The following is an 18,594-nucleotide window of genomic DNA, read 5'->3' on the forward strand; positions in this document are numbered from 1 at the left end:
GTTTAATGTAATATTGTGAATATTCAAAGCACTATACACATTTTTTAGAAAAAAAAAGTTCAAGGAATTGTTGCGCCTGGGAGGATGCCAGTCTCACAGCGCCAGTCTCATGATGCTTGTACCTAATATAGTGATAGGCTCATGATGATTGAGTCAGTTTATAGTGTCAGGCTCATTAGCTGGCCCAATACATAATTAATGATAAATCATGGTCTTCAAATATCCATAAGCTTTTCCATATGCGAGGAAAACACATAATTCAGTGTTGCTATCTCAATCTTAGAAGAAATTAGCATCAAATCCGATCAAGAACTCAGCCACAGCAGGGCCTGAAGTTAAATTTCCAGGCTCGGGGATTGGGCTTCTGATGGTCTAGCATGATTTTTTCAGTCTAAGAAAGCTCTCGGAAATGAACCGTCCAAGTTGGAAATCACAATTAGGCCTCCAATTACGACCTTGTTTAAGGAAAATTCTCCCCCAAGTGACGCCTCACTCAATGCTCATGTACCCGGTCGGTCAAGGAGCTTTATTGGAAAGAAAATATATAAAAATAATTATCAAAATGTAATTGTGATTCTCTTGACCCTTTTCCATGTTGAATTGATTTTGATTTTAAGTTATACTAGGAAAATAAAAAGAAAATATTAAGAAAAATAATTTGAAAAAACTACTTATTCAAATCATAAGAATTTGATTGAATTAGCTCTAAAGGATGCAACTCAACTAGTTAGATTTTAAGTTTGTTTCTTATAAATTACCGTTTTAAGTTTTATAAATCTCGAATCAATCACTGGATACTTATATAATTTTTAAAAAAGAATAAAAATACTAAATCAAGGCTACAATGGAAACAATTGATTACTTTTGATAAACAACAAAGATTAAAGTATAATTAACTCTCCAAAATATACTTTAATGACTGTCAACTCAAGAGCATAACTTCAAGTTGGGGTTCACATACGATTATTATCATAATACTTAGTTTAACAAGAGTAATTAGCTTTCACATAATTGAGTATTAACAAGGCAAGAATAAAATTCCGACGTGTGGGGTAAGCCTAGAATAAAGATAGGTGGCGATTATTAATAAATTCGGAAAGTCAAAATCAAACAAAAGAATAGATAAGAGCAGACAGGTGGACCAATTATTAGCCACCAACTCATCACCACTTGCCAACTTTATATGCGATGTCTAATCTTTCAAAAAGAAAATAGTTATAAATAGGGTTTTAATAATAATAATAATAAAAAAAGGGGCTAGTGTAACATGGTCTTAAAATTTGTTCTGTTCGAGAAAAACCAATTAAAACCTATTAATTTTTTAAAATAAAATAAAATAAAATAAAATAGAGTTAATTTATGTTAACTTGGCTGCTCCGTTATCCTAGACTTGCCTTGGTCTACCATCTAATTAGGTTAAAAAAAGTAAGCTAGTCCAGACCAAGCCCCAAGCCCGGACCGATTAGCATCGTCCTCTCTGGCGGGTTGATTCCTCCTTACATCCATCCCCTCTCCCCCTCTCCCCCTCTCCCGCTTCCTTATATATATATATATCTTCTTCTTTCGCGAAAATCATCAGAGAATTTGTTCAAAAAAATATCGACGTGTTGGACTATTTGTTTTTGAAATCTGAAAAAAAAAATCTGATTAAACTGTTTCAGTTACTATTACTGAAATCGAAAAATAGTTGATAAAATTTGATTTGATTTGAAGAGAGAAGGATTTTAGATTTAGTGATATGAAGCGATCGAGGAAATCAAACAGGGTTTCGTGGGCACCAGGTCTTTATCTTTGTCAGGTATACCTGTAATTATTTTATTAATCTTTTTCTTCCTTCATTTCTCAAAGAGTCCAAATTTAAATCTGATACAGCAAGCGATTAATATCTGGATGTGTGTAATAGTGTTATCTTAATTAATTAATGAGGTAATGATCTGCTTTAATGGGGATCTGATGATACAGCCCATGAAGGAATTAAGGGTAGTGGATCTGATTGCAGCATTAGAGGAAGGGAGTTGCTTGAAGAACTGTTCTTTGATGCTATATCCCCTTCAAGCACTCAGTTGAAGTACACAATCTTGTGTCAGAATCCAAAAAAATGGCTTTAATTGTAGTCTTTCATGTGATAAAAGATACAAACTTTGTTGAAAAGAAATGAAGAAAAATGCATAAGAACTGGAAAAGGAGAGGATGGTTAGTTAAGTAATCCTGCTAGCCATAAAACACACTTGACTTATTAGGAAGAAACAAAGATGATAGGTAAATAATTGTTCTAGGAGACAAGAATTTATTTTTTTGATCTCTCAGATTGTTTATCCGTCCTAAAATTAAATGCTTATTCTGCACTTCGGCACGGACAGATGACAATGATCCAGTCAGCTTTAACATGATGAAATGGTAAAAGAGAATGTGGAAATACTCGAGCTCTCCTTTTCTGTACTTTGGTTTGAATATATGTTTCAGCTCTTTTGCTTAGTGATTCATCACGGCATGTTTGATAAGGTTTTAGTTTTGAGTTCAAAATGGATTCTATTGGTGTTTCCTGTAAGCTAATGTCAAATTATTATAATCAACACATTTGGAGGGCCTTTCCAATGTACAAGTTCATGTCTGTAATTTGGTATAGGCTGTAAGAATCAGTTGTCCTAAACTTCTCCTTGTAGAAATTGGTTTTGCATGATTGCATCAGAATCTCTTTCTGTCCTGATAGTTTGTAGTGCATGGGAAGAGTGTACCATAAAACCAATAATTTTAGGTTGCAAGTGGAGATGAAGACTACCTTTTGCATCTGGAGGGGTAAATATTGTTCCTCTCATCAATTATTGATGTAGTTGGGCACTGTGTCTGAAGTCCTTAACCAAAGTCCTTTCTTTGATCTACAAATTGCTCACTCATTTGCACCATTTGAATCTGAATTGAATTTTCATGTAGATCATTAGCAAGCACCATTGAGATGCTTCATAGGACCATTGGAAATATTTGGAGGTGTGGAACCTTTTTAAAATGCTCTTAATATATAAGTGGATTAGTTGCTGGAAATTTGATTTCTGATCTATGATTTTTCAATTATAGTATGAGAGAAGAACTGCAAACAATATAATCTGGAATTGATTGTCTGATGCATTGAGTCATTTATGTTTATGTTTTCATAGTTGAGTGTGCTCATTTGTCAAAATAGCAGGAGTTGATTTGGGTGAAAAGGCGGCCAGGTTTGTAGTGTGTATTTAGGATCTTGTGAACCAAGTTAGAATATGTTTGGGAACGCGGTGCAAACCGCGATCCCAAAAATATATATATATTTTTTTTAGCTAAAATTTAATATGGTTTGTACGTTTTGGATCGTTTTGATGTGTTGAAGTCAAAAATGATTTTTAAAAAATAAAAAAAATCATTGGCATGCATTTCGGCACAAAATGTTATTTTAAAAGCAACCGCTACTATACTGCCAAGCACCCTCTAATGTTGCTAATGCGATTTTATTAGGTGGTTCATTTAGTTTGGATTTGTATGAACGTTGCTTGCTCACACTGCCATAATGCTTTTGTTGACAATTAGATTTTCACCATGACAGTGTTCTTTTCTAGGTCATATCATAGTCGTTTGAGAATTTACTGGTGCCCTAGTTTTTACTTGTGCTGATTGAGTTGATAGCTGTCTGCAGTCTTCTAACTAATTTTTAAGCAGTTTATCTTGCTCTCAGTTTTTTGAGTGCCCCTAGATGATTCCCTTTTATGTTAATGTAAGGGTTTCTAAATGTTACTGGGTATTTATTTCTTGTTATGGACCTGTTTCTGATGTTTAATAGGTGAGGCTGTTTCTATCCGAGGATTGTCCTTCAGAAGTTGGAGGACAAGTCCGAGATCTTCTTCAGAAAAATGCATCACGGCTTTTGCCGATTGCAAGCAGTAAGGATTCGAATGACCTTCCCCCTGGATTTGAAGGCACTCGCTTTTTGAATCCATGTATAAAGGAATTATCCTGCATTCCTAGGGTTCAATGGAAGTGCCCACCAAACGTAAGCAGATTTTCTCGGTTATTTTCCCTTCTACTTGCATAAATATGCTGTTTCTTATGCACCATGTGGTGACATCGTGATGTGATAACTTAATGTCATTAGACCTTTAGGATGTAGAATGTGGTGTCAAGTGATTGAATTATTAAAACCCCAACTGCTGGCTTTTCTCGTCTGAAAACAGTTTGTTGTGAATTACAACTGGCGTGTCATGGATGGAGAAGAAAGCCAGGAGTCAGAGGCTCAAAAACTGAGGGAAATGAGAGTTCTTGAAGCAGTTTATCCACGCCCTTCTTCTGTTCCTCCCAGGTAAAATTTCTTATTTTTGCAGACCAAGATTCTGTAAAGCATCTTCATCTGACTAGGCCTCACATTCTTTTCTGTGTAGCCCTGCTGTTTCTTTAGACGTGGAAGAGGAAAATTATGATGATAGCCTCACTCCAATTATCCCTCTCATTCCTGTTGAAGAAGAGGAAGCTGCAGAAATGCCAGCTGCTTTGACAGAACCACTAAAAAACCCCACAACTTCCCTGTCACCAGCATTGCCTCCAGTTTTATTGTCATCTGGAATCCTGAACTCTTCAAAGTGCAACACCCCTGCTCTAAATCCACCTGCAAGTCAAAAACCAGAACTTGGAAGATTACCTGATGCAGGTACTCATCCAATCACAGCAGCTTCTGCTGCTGTTACTGCTATCATGAAAAGCAAGGAGCAGGGAGGCTTGATTGACACTGATCTACTTGTTAAAATCTTTAGCGACCCAAAAATGGTTGACAAACTTATCAGTGGCAATCAAACACCTCCTGTTACATCTAGGCCAGTTTCCAGTTCCAGGTCCCCATTGTATGCAAAACCTGCCATGGTTTCAGCACCATCCCCTGCTAATGGAAACATGCAGCACCTACCTAGTGAGGAGTTGCCCTGGTCAAAGCCAATGGGTCAGATTCCCATACCCTGTCCAAAACCCGCAGTGCATTTTCCATCAATGCCTTATGATGGAAGATTGCACCATCAACTTAGTCAGGTACAAACGACAGTAACTAGAACCTCTATGAATCAGGATGCTGTTCCAGCGACTGGATTAGGAGTTCCTGTGCCCATTCAAGAACCTGGCAAAGTCTCAGCACCTAGGCCACCAGTTGGGAACTTGTTTTCCGCGTCTAATTCAATGCAAACTACACCAAGCCTTGTGCCTACAGAATCAAAAACACCCCAAATATCTTATTTCAAAGACATCCATTCCAACCCAATGTTTGATTTGGTGAAATCCACTCTAGTTAAGAAGCCTAAACAGCCCGTCAGTGTTCCTCAAGCAGGAAAGAAAACTAACCTTGTGAAGGATGTGAGCTACATTAAGAACCTCATAAAGGAACATGGAACGGCAAAGAAAGAAATGAAGGATCGAAATCTATTCCATAATGGAAGTCATTATTATAATCATACTCAAAACCCAGAATCGATACAAAACTCGAAAAACAGAGAATTGAAGCCAAAGTTTCAGAAGCCTTGCATATATTTTAAAACTCCCAAGGGATGCCGGAATGGCTCTGATTGCCATTTCCAGCATGATATGTCATTCCAGTTTCAGACTGGTAGTGGTGATTCGAAGCTCCAAGTCACAAAGAGAATGAAATTTAGTGGGGAAATCACTGCCGGGAGGACTTGACCTGGCCCTTCGCATTAACTTGGACCAGAGCTATGAACACGAGAACTTAAACCGGTAAATCAATTCTGATCACGATTTTGCTGTTGATGTTGTACAGGGTGGGTGTAAGAGGTATTGGTTTTGTCAAGAAAAGAAAATGAGCTAATGGCCTGGCATCGCCAAATGGATTTTCCTTTATTTATTTATTTATCAAATCAGATGGGTTTTGCAATTAATTCTCACATCAACCACTGCATCTATGACATGTACATGGTATAAGACCTATTGAGAGATCGACTTGGCTCAAAGCCTAGATTTAGCGTTTTTACTTGAGTTTTATTTTTTTTTTTAAATGTTGAAATAACATTGGTTGTGGGTGAAAATAAAAAATTCTTAAAAGAATATTTTTTTTAATTAAAAAAAAACACCCGAGTTTGAAGGTTATATTTATAAGACCTACTTTTTTAAAAATATTTTCCATAAAATAAAATAAAATTCTTAAAAAACAAGCTAATTTTTTCTCCAAACAAAAAAAATTTCATTGATCAACTTTCATAATAATAAACAAATATATAACAATTTAGAAAATTATTTTTTATAAAACAAATAAGACTCTAATATACTAAAAAAATTTAATATTGTAATAGTTTCTATTTTTTATTGAACTATATAGAAAAAATTATTTAATTATTTAAATAATTTATATTTTTTATACTAGATATAATTGTTTTTCAAACTTTAGTTTTATAAAAAGTTAAAATAATTTATTTTTTTATAAAAACATATTTTTTATTTATTTTACTTATAAAAATTCATAACATAATAATTAATAATTTTAGCTAAACATATATTTTTTAAAATCATAAACATATAATTTTTAAAACCGCAATTTTTTCCTAAAACTTATTTTTTTAAATCATATAAAAGCTAAAATAATACTAAACACGTACTACAAAATCTAGTATCAAACTCAAAATCAAAACTAAACAAATTAAAACCTAACTAGCAAAATCACCAAACAACAAAAACCCATAAATCAAAATAGATGGGGAGGGGAAAAAAAAACCACCATGATTTCTATTTCCAAATAAAAAACAGTGTAATATGAACATCTTTTCCAGTTTCTTTGGTTGGAAAAATATTAAAAAAATTAAAAATAAACTTGTTTTCTGATTCTTTATAAAAAAAAAAAACTGAAAATGAAAAATGTTGTGTTAATGAACAAACCCTTAAATCTTCTCCAAACTGAAAGTCAACATCTGGTCTCTTCTTTGCCTTTTCCCCTTTTCTATTATTTTTTCTCAAAAAAGACCAAAAAAAAAAATGAAAGGCGTGCGGGCGTATCCCTCCATGCCCAAACACACCGGACCTTCTTCAATCAAAACCATTCACAGACCAAACATCGAGCAGCTTGACTACACTACACCAATGACTCTTTTATGTCAGGCCAAAGAATTGTTGATTCTTTCTCATAAACCCTCGGAGCCCAATTTCTCAAATCTCAAAAGAAACCACTTATCGGAGCTTTTTGTAGCATCAAGTCCAAAAAGAATTAAAATGAAGCAAGCAATTTTGGCCTAAAATGGCAACAGCTGAATCAGGATTGACAAATTGTTTCAATTACAGATCCTATTTTTCAATTCCAGCCCATAGAAGATATCTAAATTCCTAAGCAAAGGAAATCAATACAAGCAAAATAGAATACCCGATAAATCCTAACCCCCAAACCCATACAAAGTACGACCTTGCCTCTTAAGAGCATAGACAACATCCATTGCGGTGACAGTCTTTCTTCTGGCATGCTCTGTATAAGTAACAGCATCACGAATCACGTTCTCAAGGAAGATCTTCAAAACCCCTCTAGTTTCCTCGTAAATCAGCCCACTAATTCTCTTCACACCTCCTCTTCTTGCTAGCCTTCTAATTGCTGGCTTTGTGATTCCTTGGATGTTATCTCTCAACACCTTCCTGTGCCTCTTTGCACCTCCCTTTCCCAGCCCCTTTCCGCCCTTTCCTCTTCCCGACATCCTCGCAAACTTTCCTGCAAAACTTGAGTATTTTCTCGGAAAATCAAATAGGGCAGAGCCTTTTCTCTTTTTTTATGGGCTTGAATGGTGATTTTCATAGAGAGGTTTGGCCGGGTATTTATACGAGGCAGAGCTCTTCAGAAAGAGGCAGTTGTTTTGGCGGAGAGCAGATTTGAGTTTTTGGTGGTTTAATATCCACCGTTGGTTGGTTATCATCTGACGGATGTTTTAACGAGGTTTAAAGGATGCCTGAGATTGCCAGCATGGCTGCCTTCTTTTTGTAACATCCGTAGGATGATGTTCTATCCATGGTTTAATCCGCGTCAAGCGGGTGCTTTTGTAATAACCGTTTGTTCGAATCGATCTAACGGATACGGGGATAAACAGGATATAGGATTGCCAGCGTGGAGTTTTGCCTCCTTAGATTATCTATGTAAGCATCCCCTCGTTCAATTGTGCTGTTCCGACACTTAAATGAGACGTTTTAAAACTTGATTTAGGATAAGGATTGGATTGCTTATTAAGATGATTAATTTAAATATCAAGAAAAAAAATTATAAAAAAAACTAATTTTTTTATATGGTTTTAACTGAGTTAAAAGTCAATTTAAATTTTTAATTGTACCAATTCAAGTTAATTTTTTTCTTTATTTTTTTTTATTAACGTGAGTATTTGGGTTAGCTTGCGCGCACATCAACTAATCTCATGTCTCCTGAAGTTAACAATTATATAAGCCTCCAGCAGCCCTGAGATTTACGAGACTCAAACTGATAGTCTCTAAGAAGCAAATTTAAAACCTGACCAATTAAGTCATACCTCTCAAAAATTTTTTACTATTATTTCAGTTTTTAAAACCATGTTATGAAAGGAAAAAAAATAAAAATAAAAACTCCATTTAAATTTTCATTTTTTCAGCTTCATTATGCTTTTTATTCTACTATATGCTAGCGTACTGTGCTGTTAAAAAAAAAGAAGGTATTTTTACACTCAAAAAATTAGTGATTTCAGCTAAGTAGCATTTTAAATAGAGTTTTTTTTTTTTAATGAGAAGTTCAACATGCAAGTCGTTGAAAGCTAGTCTTACTTCCTAAAAAAAAGGAAAAAACGTTAACGAACAATACAGAACTAAGCCCGTTTGTTTCTTTTCTTCTATTTGTAGCTTTTTTAAATAGTGCATGGTATAGTGGTAGCATAATTATACTATAATTTTTTTCAACGAGTTTAAATTATTTTTTAATTAAAAAAACAAATTTATTATTATATAATTAAATTAAAAAATTAGAAAGCTTCCCATATCAAATGCCTTAATATACATCTTTATTTAGCTTTCTGTCTCAGCCTTTCATTTGAATCAATAAAAAATTATTATTATTTATTAGTACACTATCAACTTTTAAGTTTCGTTGCAAAAATTAAATAAAATAAAATAAAATCACATCATTATAAACATAAGTAGAGGCTCTACACGATAATAATAACCCCTGAATTGTTAATTTAGCAATAGAGGGCCAAGAGGATGATTAACAAGCACAGTATAACCAGCAGAATAAGACTCGTTTAAGTGATAATTTAGCATTGGAAGGCCAAGCGGTCCTTCGACAGAAACAAGACCAGAATTATTGTAACCACTGCAATCTTTTACTGCTATTTATCCATGTCTTTCTTGTTGAGAACCTCTACTCAGGGCATGAACTAACGGCTCGTTAAATATAAAATTATTTGTGGGATCCATTCATTCCAATGAAGCTATTATTAGAGAGTCTGTTAAATTTCACCCAAAGCACGCCCAGAAGTCATTCAGAAGGAATACAATCCCAAGCACACGAGCCTGAACTGAGTCAGGGTATGATGCCTTAATGAGTCAAGAACCAATTCAACACAATAAGAATGACCAAACAGGTAGGACCACTATGTGATCATTGTGGAATTAAATGAAAGCAAAACCAATCCTGTAAATGCTTGATTATGTTTGCAAAGTACATCGAATATTTGTTCAATACACGCCATGATCTCCCTGCATGATTAGCCAGTCCTCAAGATGATGTGAACTCCACTGTCAGTATCCACTATGTCACTTATCTCACCAACCTTAAGAGAGAAGGTAGTCTCTTCAAAAGGCTTCTGCATCTGGCCTCGACCAAAGGGCCCTGTAGAAATATTAACATGGAGTTTTATTTAGACCAATACATTTGATGATGAGATGATACAGATAAAACTATATATAACCAAAACAGGCAGAATCTAAGTTGAAACTAAAATATCAGCAATTATGTTTACAAAGGCCAGGAGGCAATAATATAGCAAAGATCACATCTTGAAGATTATGCGGCTTCCCGACAAAGTATAAAACTCTCTTAGCTTTGTTCTCATCAGACATGCCCGCACGCACATGTTGCTAAGGTCGCAAATACATCAAGCTGGTTTCAACAAATTTGATATGATGATCTTGTATCCATTTGGACACTGGTGGTTACCTAGCCACCATAAACCTGAACAAAAGCTTAATTGGGCGGGGTGGAGTTAAAGCTTTGAGTTTGGTAGAAGATGGATGACTGAGGAGAAATGCATTGATTATCTAGTAGAACTCCTCGTCTGTCTTAATTAAAGGTCGTTCTTTGGTTTAAAAAGAAGAAACTGAATTGTTTTTTATGGATTAGGTTCTAATAATTTAAGAAAACATGTTTCTTTTTGTTCTTTTCTTTCTTTTTGCTTTTTTTTTTTTTTTGCCTCTTTTATAAAATTCCACACGTCATCATTTTCTCATAGTTCAGTGAATGATTGACCACCATGTGGCACTCAAACTAACAGAATTAGACAAAAAGACAGTCCTTAACAGAATCACAAGTAAAAAGGACAGAATCCATACAAATAAACTTGTGCACAGGCAAAAATCTTACAAAAAACAAGAGTATAGTGGCAAAAGGAGGCATTTACCCTTGTACACTAGATAGTTTATCAAATACACAAATTTTATTAACCTAACCTAATCAAATTAATACTGACAACAGCAACGGTGTACTAAGAGCAAGGTAACACATAATTACCACAACAGAGATGAACTTCTGGTTCTGCTCCTAGAAGGCAGGAAAGAGAAAGAAAATGTGGCTAAAAAAAACATGGTCACACCTAACTAATCATGGCTAAACCAGGAATCTATCAATCTAAAACTGTGAGCTACATAACATATCAAGAGGTGAGCATGTGTTCCCAAAAAATACATCATTTAATAAAATTTAAAGGCAACTACAAGCAACAAGCTTAGAGGTATGCTCTCATTGTAAACGCATCATAGTATTTGAAGACTTCTATTACCAAGCAATTCTTGTTCTCATTTATTGAATTTAAAAGTTCATATCTAGTTATCTCAAATGTGTTAATGCAACAGCAATTCCATAGATGCTGTAAGTCAAACAGAAGAACAGCCTTCTTGGTTCAATTTCTTTGAAATTGTTTATGCAGCCTCCTATAAAGTGTCAGTGTAAACAAATTTTATTTTACTATGTTCTGTCACATATGCACAAGCTTAATGTCACTCATCTCACAACAAATGCAGAACTAATTTGGTATTAAGGCTTAGATTTCTTTTGGGATTGAGCGGAGTTCTAGTTTAGTAGAAAGTAGATCAAATGTCCTGAAAGAAATATATTAAGAACCTAGTACATATTCTTTGCTTTAAGGTTCTCTCTTAATCCTTTCCCTGATTTTTCCAAAACCATCATATAAAAACAATAACGTAATTGAATTAAAACACCAAAGAGGTGAACTCCAGGTTCAGATACTTGAGAAAAAGGAAGAATGAAAACATGGAATGCTTGCAAATGTTGAGAAATAGGTCTCTGGAGACCAGTTCATGAATTTATCCAGTATGTTAAGCAACATAAGCCATTATCACGCAAAGAAAGAATCAAAATACAAAGCACATGCTATTCTGCAGAACGCATGTAGGTTTGATGACACCTTAAAGTAATCACGAAGCATGAGCTATAAAGGTCAACAATGAAAGCATTGTACTCTTTCCAGACATTTCATCAAGTACTTCCCTCATTATCATCTATTAAATTGATCGCCTCATCATTAGCTATCTCAACTATGTTGATGCAAAAGCAATCCCATGGATGCTTTGAACAAAAGTGCATGAATATTGACTCAATTTGTTTCAAATTATGTTCATTTTTAATAAAGAGTGTGTCATAAAGCAAAACGATTAACAAATTTCTCAAAAGGAATCATAGTAGCTCCACAAGTGAACAAGTGTTGGATCATCTTGCTTAATCCAGCCTTTACCAAAGGTACATACAAGCACAAAATTCAACTATCAGCCATTTAACATATCCATAATTACCACCTATTACATCAGTGGTGTAGAGACTTGATTTTCTATATCAAACATTTCTACCGTCAAAAGCAAGGAGTTAAGCACTTTAATAACAGCATAGCACAAAATTGGCCCGAGTAACTAATTTCACTGACTGCAGAATACAAAAATTGGTCCCGGTAACTAATGTCACCACCAAATAATTTTCACCTCGGAACACTAAATTCCTATAACCTCACCGTACTTAATCTTCGAGTAAAATCAAATTCACCAACTAGCACTAACCAAGAAAATAACCACTACCCATTTCATACATACCCAATAGAAACAAAAAATTTTATATCCCATCAAACAACACACAGATATTCCAAACTTAAAGCCAAAGAAACATCCCCACTCAGTTCCAACACTAATTGCAAGCATCACACAGGTTTCAGCAACAAATCACAATGACTAAACCTCACCTTAATCTTTCCTAATCTAACCACAACACCCCTAAGAGCTAAAATCTCCAAATTACAATTCATTCAATAACTAAAAGTAAAGCAACCCAAAAAAATATCTTGCAAAAAAAAACAAAAAAAAAACCACGAAAAAGAACTAACCGAGATCGCCGCCACGTTTAGCAGAGCTACAATCAGAGATTCTAGAAGCGACATCCTCAAACTTAGCTTTGCCAGAAACAATATCCTCTCTAATTGCTTTGAGTTCAGAAATAGCACTATCCCTTGTCGTGTTTTTGATCACACGACCTTCTGGGTCTTTCCATGATGCCTTCCTTCTTGAACCCTCGTGTTTTATTAGGATGTGTGATGCTCGAACTTGAGTCCCTGATGCAGATGATGCCATTTTAGGTCTCTTTTTGTGCTTTTCACTCTCTTTGTGGGTTTCTTTGTGCTTTGGCTTGGATGGTTGTGCTCGGTTTCGATCTTCTTGTGAGATCGAATCTTTCTTTCTCTTTCGATCTGAATCTATTTTTGCTGCTCTTTTGAGTTTGATTTTGTGTGTGAGAGCAGTGCTTTTTCTTCTTTGTAGGGTTTTTTCTCTTTATATCCGTCTTGGGTTTATAGTGCCTTGTGGCTTTGATGTCATAGGTTATCTTCTAGCTTTTGCCTAATGTAAGGGATGTCTTTTGAGACACGTTAATTAGGTTAACTTTAATAAAATACTGTTAATTAATAAATTGATAAGCTAGCTTAATTTATTATAAAAATAAAAGGTTTCCTTTAATGTAAAATTAGTGTAGTGAATGAGGAAATGGGCCGTCTAGTGGTACATGGGCTGGGCCTACGATGATACTATTTCTTGGATGTCGAGTTGGGACTAGGTTGGACCGTGGATTGTATTTGATTGTCGTCGACAGAATTCTCTTGTCCATGATTGGAAAGGAAAAATATGCGGTATCGGCTCCGATAAGAAAAATTAAATGGTGTTTGCAAGTGTAATAGAAATTGTTTTTTATTTTTTAAGATTTATTTATTTATTTTTAATATTAACATCCAAAATCAAAAGGAATAAAAAATATCAAATTCAAACAGGGTCTAAGCAAACACTGGACAGACTAGTCTCTGTCCTTTTGAGCTCAGCCAAGTTTTTGGCTCAATCACACTGATTTATCCGGGCCAATATATGCTTAATCTCCCTTGGCAGGACCTCCTTCCCCATATGTATCACGAAGCCAAACAGATCGGCTCGCGACCTTGTTTCGAGACATTGAGGGCTCGCAGAATTGAAGCGAATCATAAGAAGCAGAAGGGAAACAGAAACACAAATTTAGAGCCATTCATTCAAGCATTAAAACATAGATACAAGACACTTGGGTAGCAAGAGATACAGCTATCCACAACCCAAATCTAAAAGACCTAAAACCCAATCAGCCCAGTACATGAATCACTAAATCAACCACCAAAACCATATAAAGTACGGCCCTGTCTCTTCAAAGCATATACAACATCCATTGCAGTCACTGTCTTGCGGCGAGCATGCTCTGTGTAGGTGACTGCATCACGAATCACATTCTCCAGGAAGATCTTGAGGACACCTCTGGTTTCTTCATAGATAAGCCCACTGATACGCTTGACTCCACCACGCCTAGCCAGTCGACGAATCGCAGGCTTGGTGATGCCCTGAATGTTATCTCGAAGTACCTTGCGATGCCTCTTGGCTCCTCCCTTTCCCAGTCCCTTTCCTCCTTTGCCTCTCCCTGACATTTTTTCCTCTCCTCTTTTCACTCTAGATTTCTTGATTTTTTTTTATCTGGGAAGCAATGATCTGTGGCCTGTTTTATTGAGAGATAGGTGGAAGGGTGGCCGTTGGATCAAGTAGCGATCCGTGTGAGGCGTGGGGTTTGGGTTTTGGGCTGTTGGATTTAAATTCTTGAATGTTATTGGTGGAAACGATGAGAGCGGGATCGTGGTTTTCTTGGGGAGTGAAAGTGGATTTTTTTTAGCCTTTGCCGCGTTTGGCAAGTCAAAAAATTAAGAAGGGCGCTTAAATCTCGACACCATGAAAATGTTATGGGTTTTGTAATTGGACCGTGGAGTGAGCCCATGAGAGGGTTTTTAGGTCACGCATTGAGATTATGGGCAAACTTTAAATTCATCCCCCAGTTATTGGAATAATTTTACTTGTATACTTAAAAGTACTTTTTATATCAATTACATCATTAAAAAGATTTTATTTCTTGATCGGGCCATTCTGCTAAATATTATGAACAATTTAATGTGAAAACCGCGTATGGTCTGGAAAACGAATCATTTGAAATATAATTTTTTTTTTAGTTTAACGTAGGTGTTCGGGCCAGCTTGCATGCATCTTGATTAATCCCACGGATTCTAAAGTTAACGATCATGTAAGCCTCTAGTGGCCATCATATGAGCAACTACAGAGTTCGAACCTGAAATTATAGAAAGAGCAAATCTTTTAATCTCAAGTTTTTACTATTAAATCACCATCTAGATGATTAAATATAATTTTTAATGGATGAATAGGAGACCAGTTAATGATTTTCACAGTTATCCACTTTAATTAAAAAATAATTATTTTTCAATAAATGATTGATTTGTAGGTTTGCACCATTAATTCATACTCATTATCAACGTCCATTATTGGGATTATCCATTAACTTCTCTCTTTCTTGGAATTGGTTAGTATCGATGTTTTACTTTTTTTTTAAGTAATTAAGGATGTCTTGATGATTATAATATGAATAATTATTTTTGGTTTGGTTTGATTTATTTTTTATTAAAAAAATAATTAAATTAGTTTTTATTAAAAAAAACCGAAATCAAATTAGAACCGGTTCAAATCGACTGGTTTCGGTTTGGTTATTTTAGAACAAGAACCAGTTCAAACTGGTTTGGCTTGATTTTCCAGTTTGACTTGGTTTTTTTTATTTTTTGGTTTGGGTTCAGTTCGGTTTTTTTTATTTCAGACTTATAAAACCGAACCGATTGGTTTTTTAAAAATTATAATCAGTTTAATCGATTTTTTTTCATGGTTCGGTTTTTTCGGTTATTTTTTTATGATTTTTCGATATTTTTTGTTCACCCCTAATTATTATATTGTATAAATATAATTTCCAATCGTGCTTTGCCCTGTCCATCAACCATTGTTTTAAAAACCATATCAACCTGCTAATCTAGGGACCGGATCGACTTGAGTTAAAAAAATTGAAAAAAAAACTCAAGTTAATCAAGATCGCCTCAATATAACCCAGTTAAAATCAGGTCACTTACTTATTGGTTTTTTTAAAAAAAATCTCATTTTAATTATTGCTGTTATTATATAAAAAAAAAATATTAGGATAAACGAAGACTAATCTCGTCAATCGATGACAAATGGCCTCGAAACCCGGATGAGGTTTTAAATATCTCTGCAATTCTCTTCAACCACGTTAATATAAAATCCTTCAGAATGCATATATAAACGTTACCTTTAGATATACCTGCCAAGATGACGTTTTTCCACCTCATATATACTCTATTCCCTTGATTATTCTTCTTCGACAAATCATCTCATCCATGGAATCCGGCTCGGCTTGATGGGTCAATCAAAAACCCAATTAATTTAGAGTTGAAATTAGGCTGAGTTAATGAAAAAATAAGAAAAATCATGATCTGGTGTGACTCAACTTACCCGACAAGTTACCCGGTGACCCGGTTGATCCGACAAAACCCGATTACAACCTGTTGATTTTTGTTTTTTTATTAAAACGACATTGTTTTGAATTTTTTTTAAATAAAAATTGACCCGACAGACCTGATGACCCTATCAAAACTTAAAATTCAGGTCATCAACCAGACCCGTCACCGGACCGAGTTTAAATACTATGATCTCGTCATCTATTTAGAGCTCAGCATTCTTTCTTTCTTTTAATTTCTTGTAGTGGAGGGAAATTTTAAGATAATTTTGAGGAACGGAACAAAAATTCGGATACCCATATTATATTTCTTTCTTTCTTTTAATTTCTTATATATATATATATATATATATATATTAGAACCTGGTTCTGGGCATCCGGAGTTCAAGACCCGTTTGTTATGCTTCCGGCTTAAATAATTTAAATACGCCAAGAATTATATCACAATAATATATTAATACCAAACAAGTATTTCTCAATTTAGTTGGTAAAAAATCAAAATAAGTTAGGCGCCAACCCAAATTATCTGATCAGGCTGGATAACTATTTATTTTAAAATTTATTTTTTAAAAAAAATTAATTTATTTTATGTTTTTAAATTATTTTAATGTATTGTTGTTAAAAATAATTTAAAACTAAAAAAATATTATTTTGATATATTTTTAAATAAAAAACACTTTAAATTATAATAATTATTATATTTTCATACATAGTGTGTTGAATGTCAAGATCAACTGTGTCTGAAAAATATTTAGAACCGCACGGCTTGGATGTCACTTCAAGTCTTGAATTTTATTATGTTTCAATTTTAATAAGTTAAAATTAACATGTTAAAGAATCATCTCAACTCAATAGTTTAAGTTATTGGTAAAATTTTAGAATATAATTTATATTATTCTTTAATATTTATTATGTTTCAATTTCAACAAGTTAAAACTCCAGCCAAGCTAACAAATTTTCGAGTTCAAAGCTTTGTTCGGTTAATTTGCTATCCCTGAAGTATCTGCAAGCTCAAGCTAGCAAGCTGCCATGAAAAAAAAAAAAACTGAGCATGGAAATGGTAATTAAAGACGGGTGGTTAGCTTCCTTCTAGTCTCCATGACGTTTTTGTTTTGGATTTCTGCTCTCAGTTCCAAGTTTGACGATAACATTAGTAAATAGTACGTAATTGCTGTTGCCCGACAAGAGCATATTCAAAGTTCTGTGTCTTGACTTCCCTGGTTTCTGCTCCCCGCTCAAGATTGAAGAAAAGGATATCTCTTCAGTTTTAGAATTTTCAACCTTTACAAAAGATTACTTATATACTACTACTTCCAATTTTGTTTTTTAAGTTTGTTCATCAAACTTGTGTTAGACAATCAAGTCTATTTAAGTAGCAATGATTTCAAATTCTTATAAAAAGATGGGATTAAAAGAGAAAGAAATGAAATGAAAAACACGGTAAACATAAGTGACGTACAATAAGTTTTAAAAACATTCACTTTAATCCTCCAACTTAAATAATAATGCAAATTATACAATTACGGTCCTTCAAAATTGTTCCAATTACATTTTGATAGATGTTTCTTTTTGTTATTTTTTGGTCACTAAATGAGAGAAGAGAGAGAGGGATCACCGGATTCCAGCGATAGAAAAAAAAACTTATTGTTAGATCAATTTAGGCCACCCAGATGAAAGATTTTTGTGTTAAATTGTTTCATTTGATGCGGGGAGTTCATATTAGGTGCTTTTGTACTTTAAAAGTTCATGAAAAAACAAATATGAGCCCGAGTTGATTTTTTGTTTTGAATTGAGTTTGGTTTTTGAGCGATTTTTTAAGGTTATGAATGGGTTTGTCATGGTTTCTAGGGTGTTTTGGATAAAAAAAATGGGTTGCAAAACAATTTTTGAGTCAAAAAAGCACTTATCCTGATTTTTCGGCCACCACAGTGGTTGAATCTGAGCAAAACAGGCGATGCGTCATTTGTTGCTAGCATGGTTGCCAGACCCAGGCGCTTTGAATCTGGTTACCATGAAGATATAACTTTAAAGAATGCAATTGAAAAGAGATAAAGTGACGTGACCAATTAAAAAACTAAAAACTGAAAAAGTTGACAAAACCTCATCTTTTTTATTTTATTCAGAGAGCCTCTTCTAAATAATATTGATTTTTTTGTTACGCGTTTAATTTTCAAAGAAGTTTTTATAATTCATCTATAGTTTTGTTTTTATCTTTTATATAGATAAATTATGTTTTTGAAAATAAAAAAATATTTATTTTCATATAATATTTTTAATTATATGTGTAACCTTATGTTATTTATTTTTTTCTTTTATTTTATTCAATCAATTTAATATTCTATTTTTTAAGATAAAATATCTTATTCTACATTTATCTCTTGATTTTTCAAGTTTTGTTTTTAAATATCATTAATAATTTTTTATTTATTTATTAACACACATAACTCTTAGTT

General features: G+C 34.0%; 4 protein-coding genes across 7 annotated transcripts; 1 reads left to right on the top strand and 3 right to left on the bottom strand.

The window, feature by feature from the left end:
- Positions 1–1,378: 1,378 nt before the first annotated feature.
- LOC133672489 (zinc finger CCCH domain-containing protein 6-like) lies at positions 1,379–5,894 on the top strand. 4 transcript variants are annotated; one of them, XM_062092920.1, is made up of 4 exons: positions 1,379–1,798; positions 3,806–4,015; positions 4,197–4,321; positions 4,401–5,894. In XM_062092920.1, exons 1-4 carry the CDS (start codon positions 1,739–1,741, stop codon positions 5,677–5,679), a joined length of 1,674 nt encoding a protein of 557 aa, XP_061948904.1. In that variant the 5' UTR covers positions 1,379–1,738; the 3' UTR covers positions 5,680–5,894. The 4 variants fall into 4 exon arrangements, with proteins under 4 accessions (XP_061948904.1, XP_061948905.1, XP_061948906.1 ...); XM_062092921.1 differs by having other exon boundaries at positions 1,380–1,798; positions 1,963–4,015; XM_062092922.1 differs by having other exon boundaries at positions 1,380–1,798; positions 2,361–4,015.
- Positions 5,895–7,228: 1,334 nt separating this feature from the next.
- Positions 7,229–7,847, bottom strand: LOC133672495 (histone H4). Its single transcript, XM_062092932.1, has one exon. The coding sequence runs from the start codon at positions 7,683–7,685 to the stop codon at positions 7,374–7,376; it is 312 nt and encodes a 103-aa protein (XP_061948916.1). The 5' UTR covers positions 7,686–7,847; the 3' UTR covers positions 7,229–7,373.
- A 1,569-nt stretch (positions 7,848–9,416) lies between these two features.
- Positions 9,417–13,119, bottom strand: LOC133672642 (peptidyl-prolyl cis-trans isomerase Pin1). The gene is made up of 2 exons (XM_062093115.1): positions 12,606–13,119; positions 9,417–9,832 (listed from the first exon to the last, which is right to left on the bottom strand). Exons 1-2 carry the CDS (start codon positions 12,847–12,849, stop codon positions 9,708–9,710), a joined length of 369 nt encoding a protein of 122 aa, XP_061949099.1. The 5' UTR covers positions 12,850–13,119; the 3' UTR covers positions 9,417–9,707.
- Positions 13,120–13,762: 643 nt separating this feature from the next.
- On the bottom strand, positions 13,763–14,263 carry LOC133672644 (histone H4). Its single transcript, XM_062093117.1, has one exon. The coding sequence runs from the start codon at positions 14,208–14,210 to the stop codon at positions 13,899–13,901; it is 312 nt and encodes a 103-aa protein (XP_061949101.1). The 5' UTR covers positions 14,211–14,263; the 3' UTR covers positions 13,763–13,898.
- Positions 14,264–18,594: the final 4,331 nt, after the last annotated feature.

This window comes from Populus nigra, chromosome 14, assembly GCF_951802175.1.
Source record: "Populus nigra chromosome 14, ddPopNigr1.1, whole genome shotgun sequence".
NCBI lineage: Eukaryota > Viridiplantae > Streptophyta > Magnoliopsida > Malpighiales > Salicaceae > Populus > Populus nigra.

What these genes read in the sequence shown, in the direction of transcription:
- LOC133672489 (XM_062092920.1), top strand. Translation starts at nt 1,739, where the DNA reads ATGAAGCGATCGAGGAAATCAAACAGGGTTTCGTGGGCACCAGGTCTT. An exon ending in CAGGTCTTTATCTTTGTCAG is followed by an intron (nt 1,799 to 3,805) that starts GTATACCTGTAA and finishes GATGTTTAATAG; the next exon opens with GTGAGGCTGTTTCTATCCGA. An exon ending in AATGGAAGTGCCCACCAAAC is followed by an intron (nt 4,016 to 4,196) that starts GTAAGCAGATTT and finishes GTCTGAAAACAG; the next exon opens with TTTGTTGTGAATTACAACTG.
- LOC133672495 (XM_062092932.1), bottom strand. Translation starts at nt 7,685, where the DNA reads ATGTCGGGAAGAGGAAAGGGCGGAAAGGGGCTGGGAAAGGGAGGTGCA.
- LOC133672642 (XM_062093115.1), bottom strand. Translation starts at nt 12,849, where the DNA reads ATGGCATCATCTGCATCAGGGACTCAAGTTCGAGCATCACACATCCTA. An exon ending in TAAACGTGGCGGCGATCTCG is followed by an intron (nt 9,833 to 12,605) that starts GTTAGTTCTTTT and finishes ATATTTCTACAG; the next exon opens with GGCCCTTTGGTCGAGGCCAG.
- LOC133672644 (XM_062093117.1), bottom strand. Translation starts at nt 14,210, where the DNA reads ATGTCAGGGAGAGGCAAAGGAGGAAAGGGACTGGGAAAGGGAGGAGCC.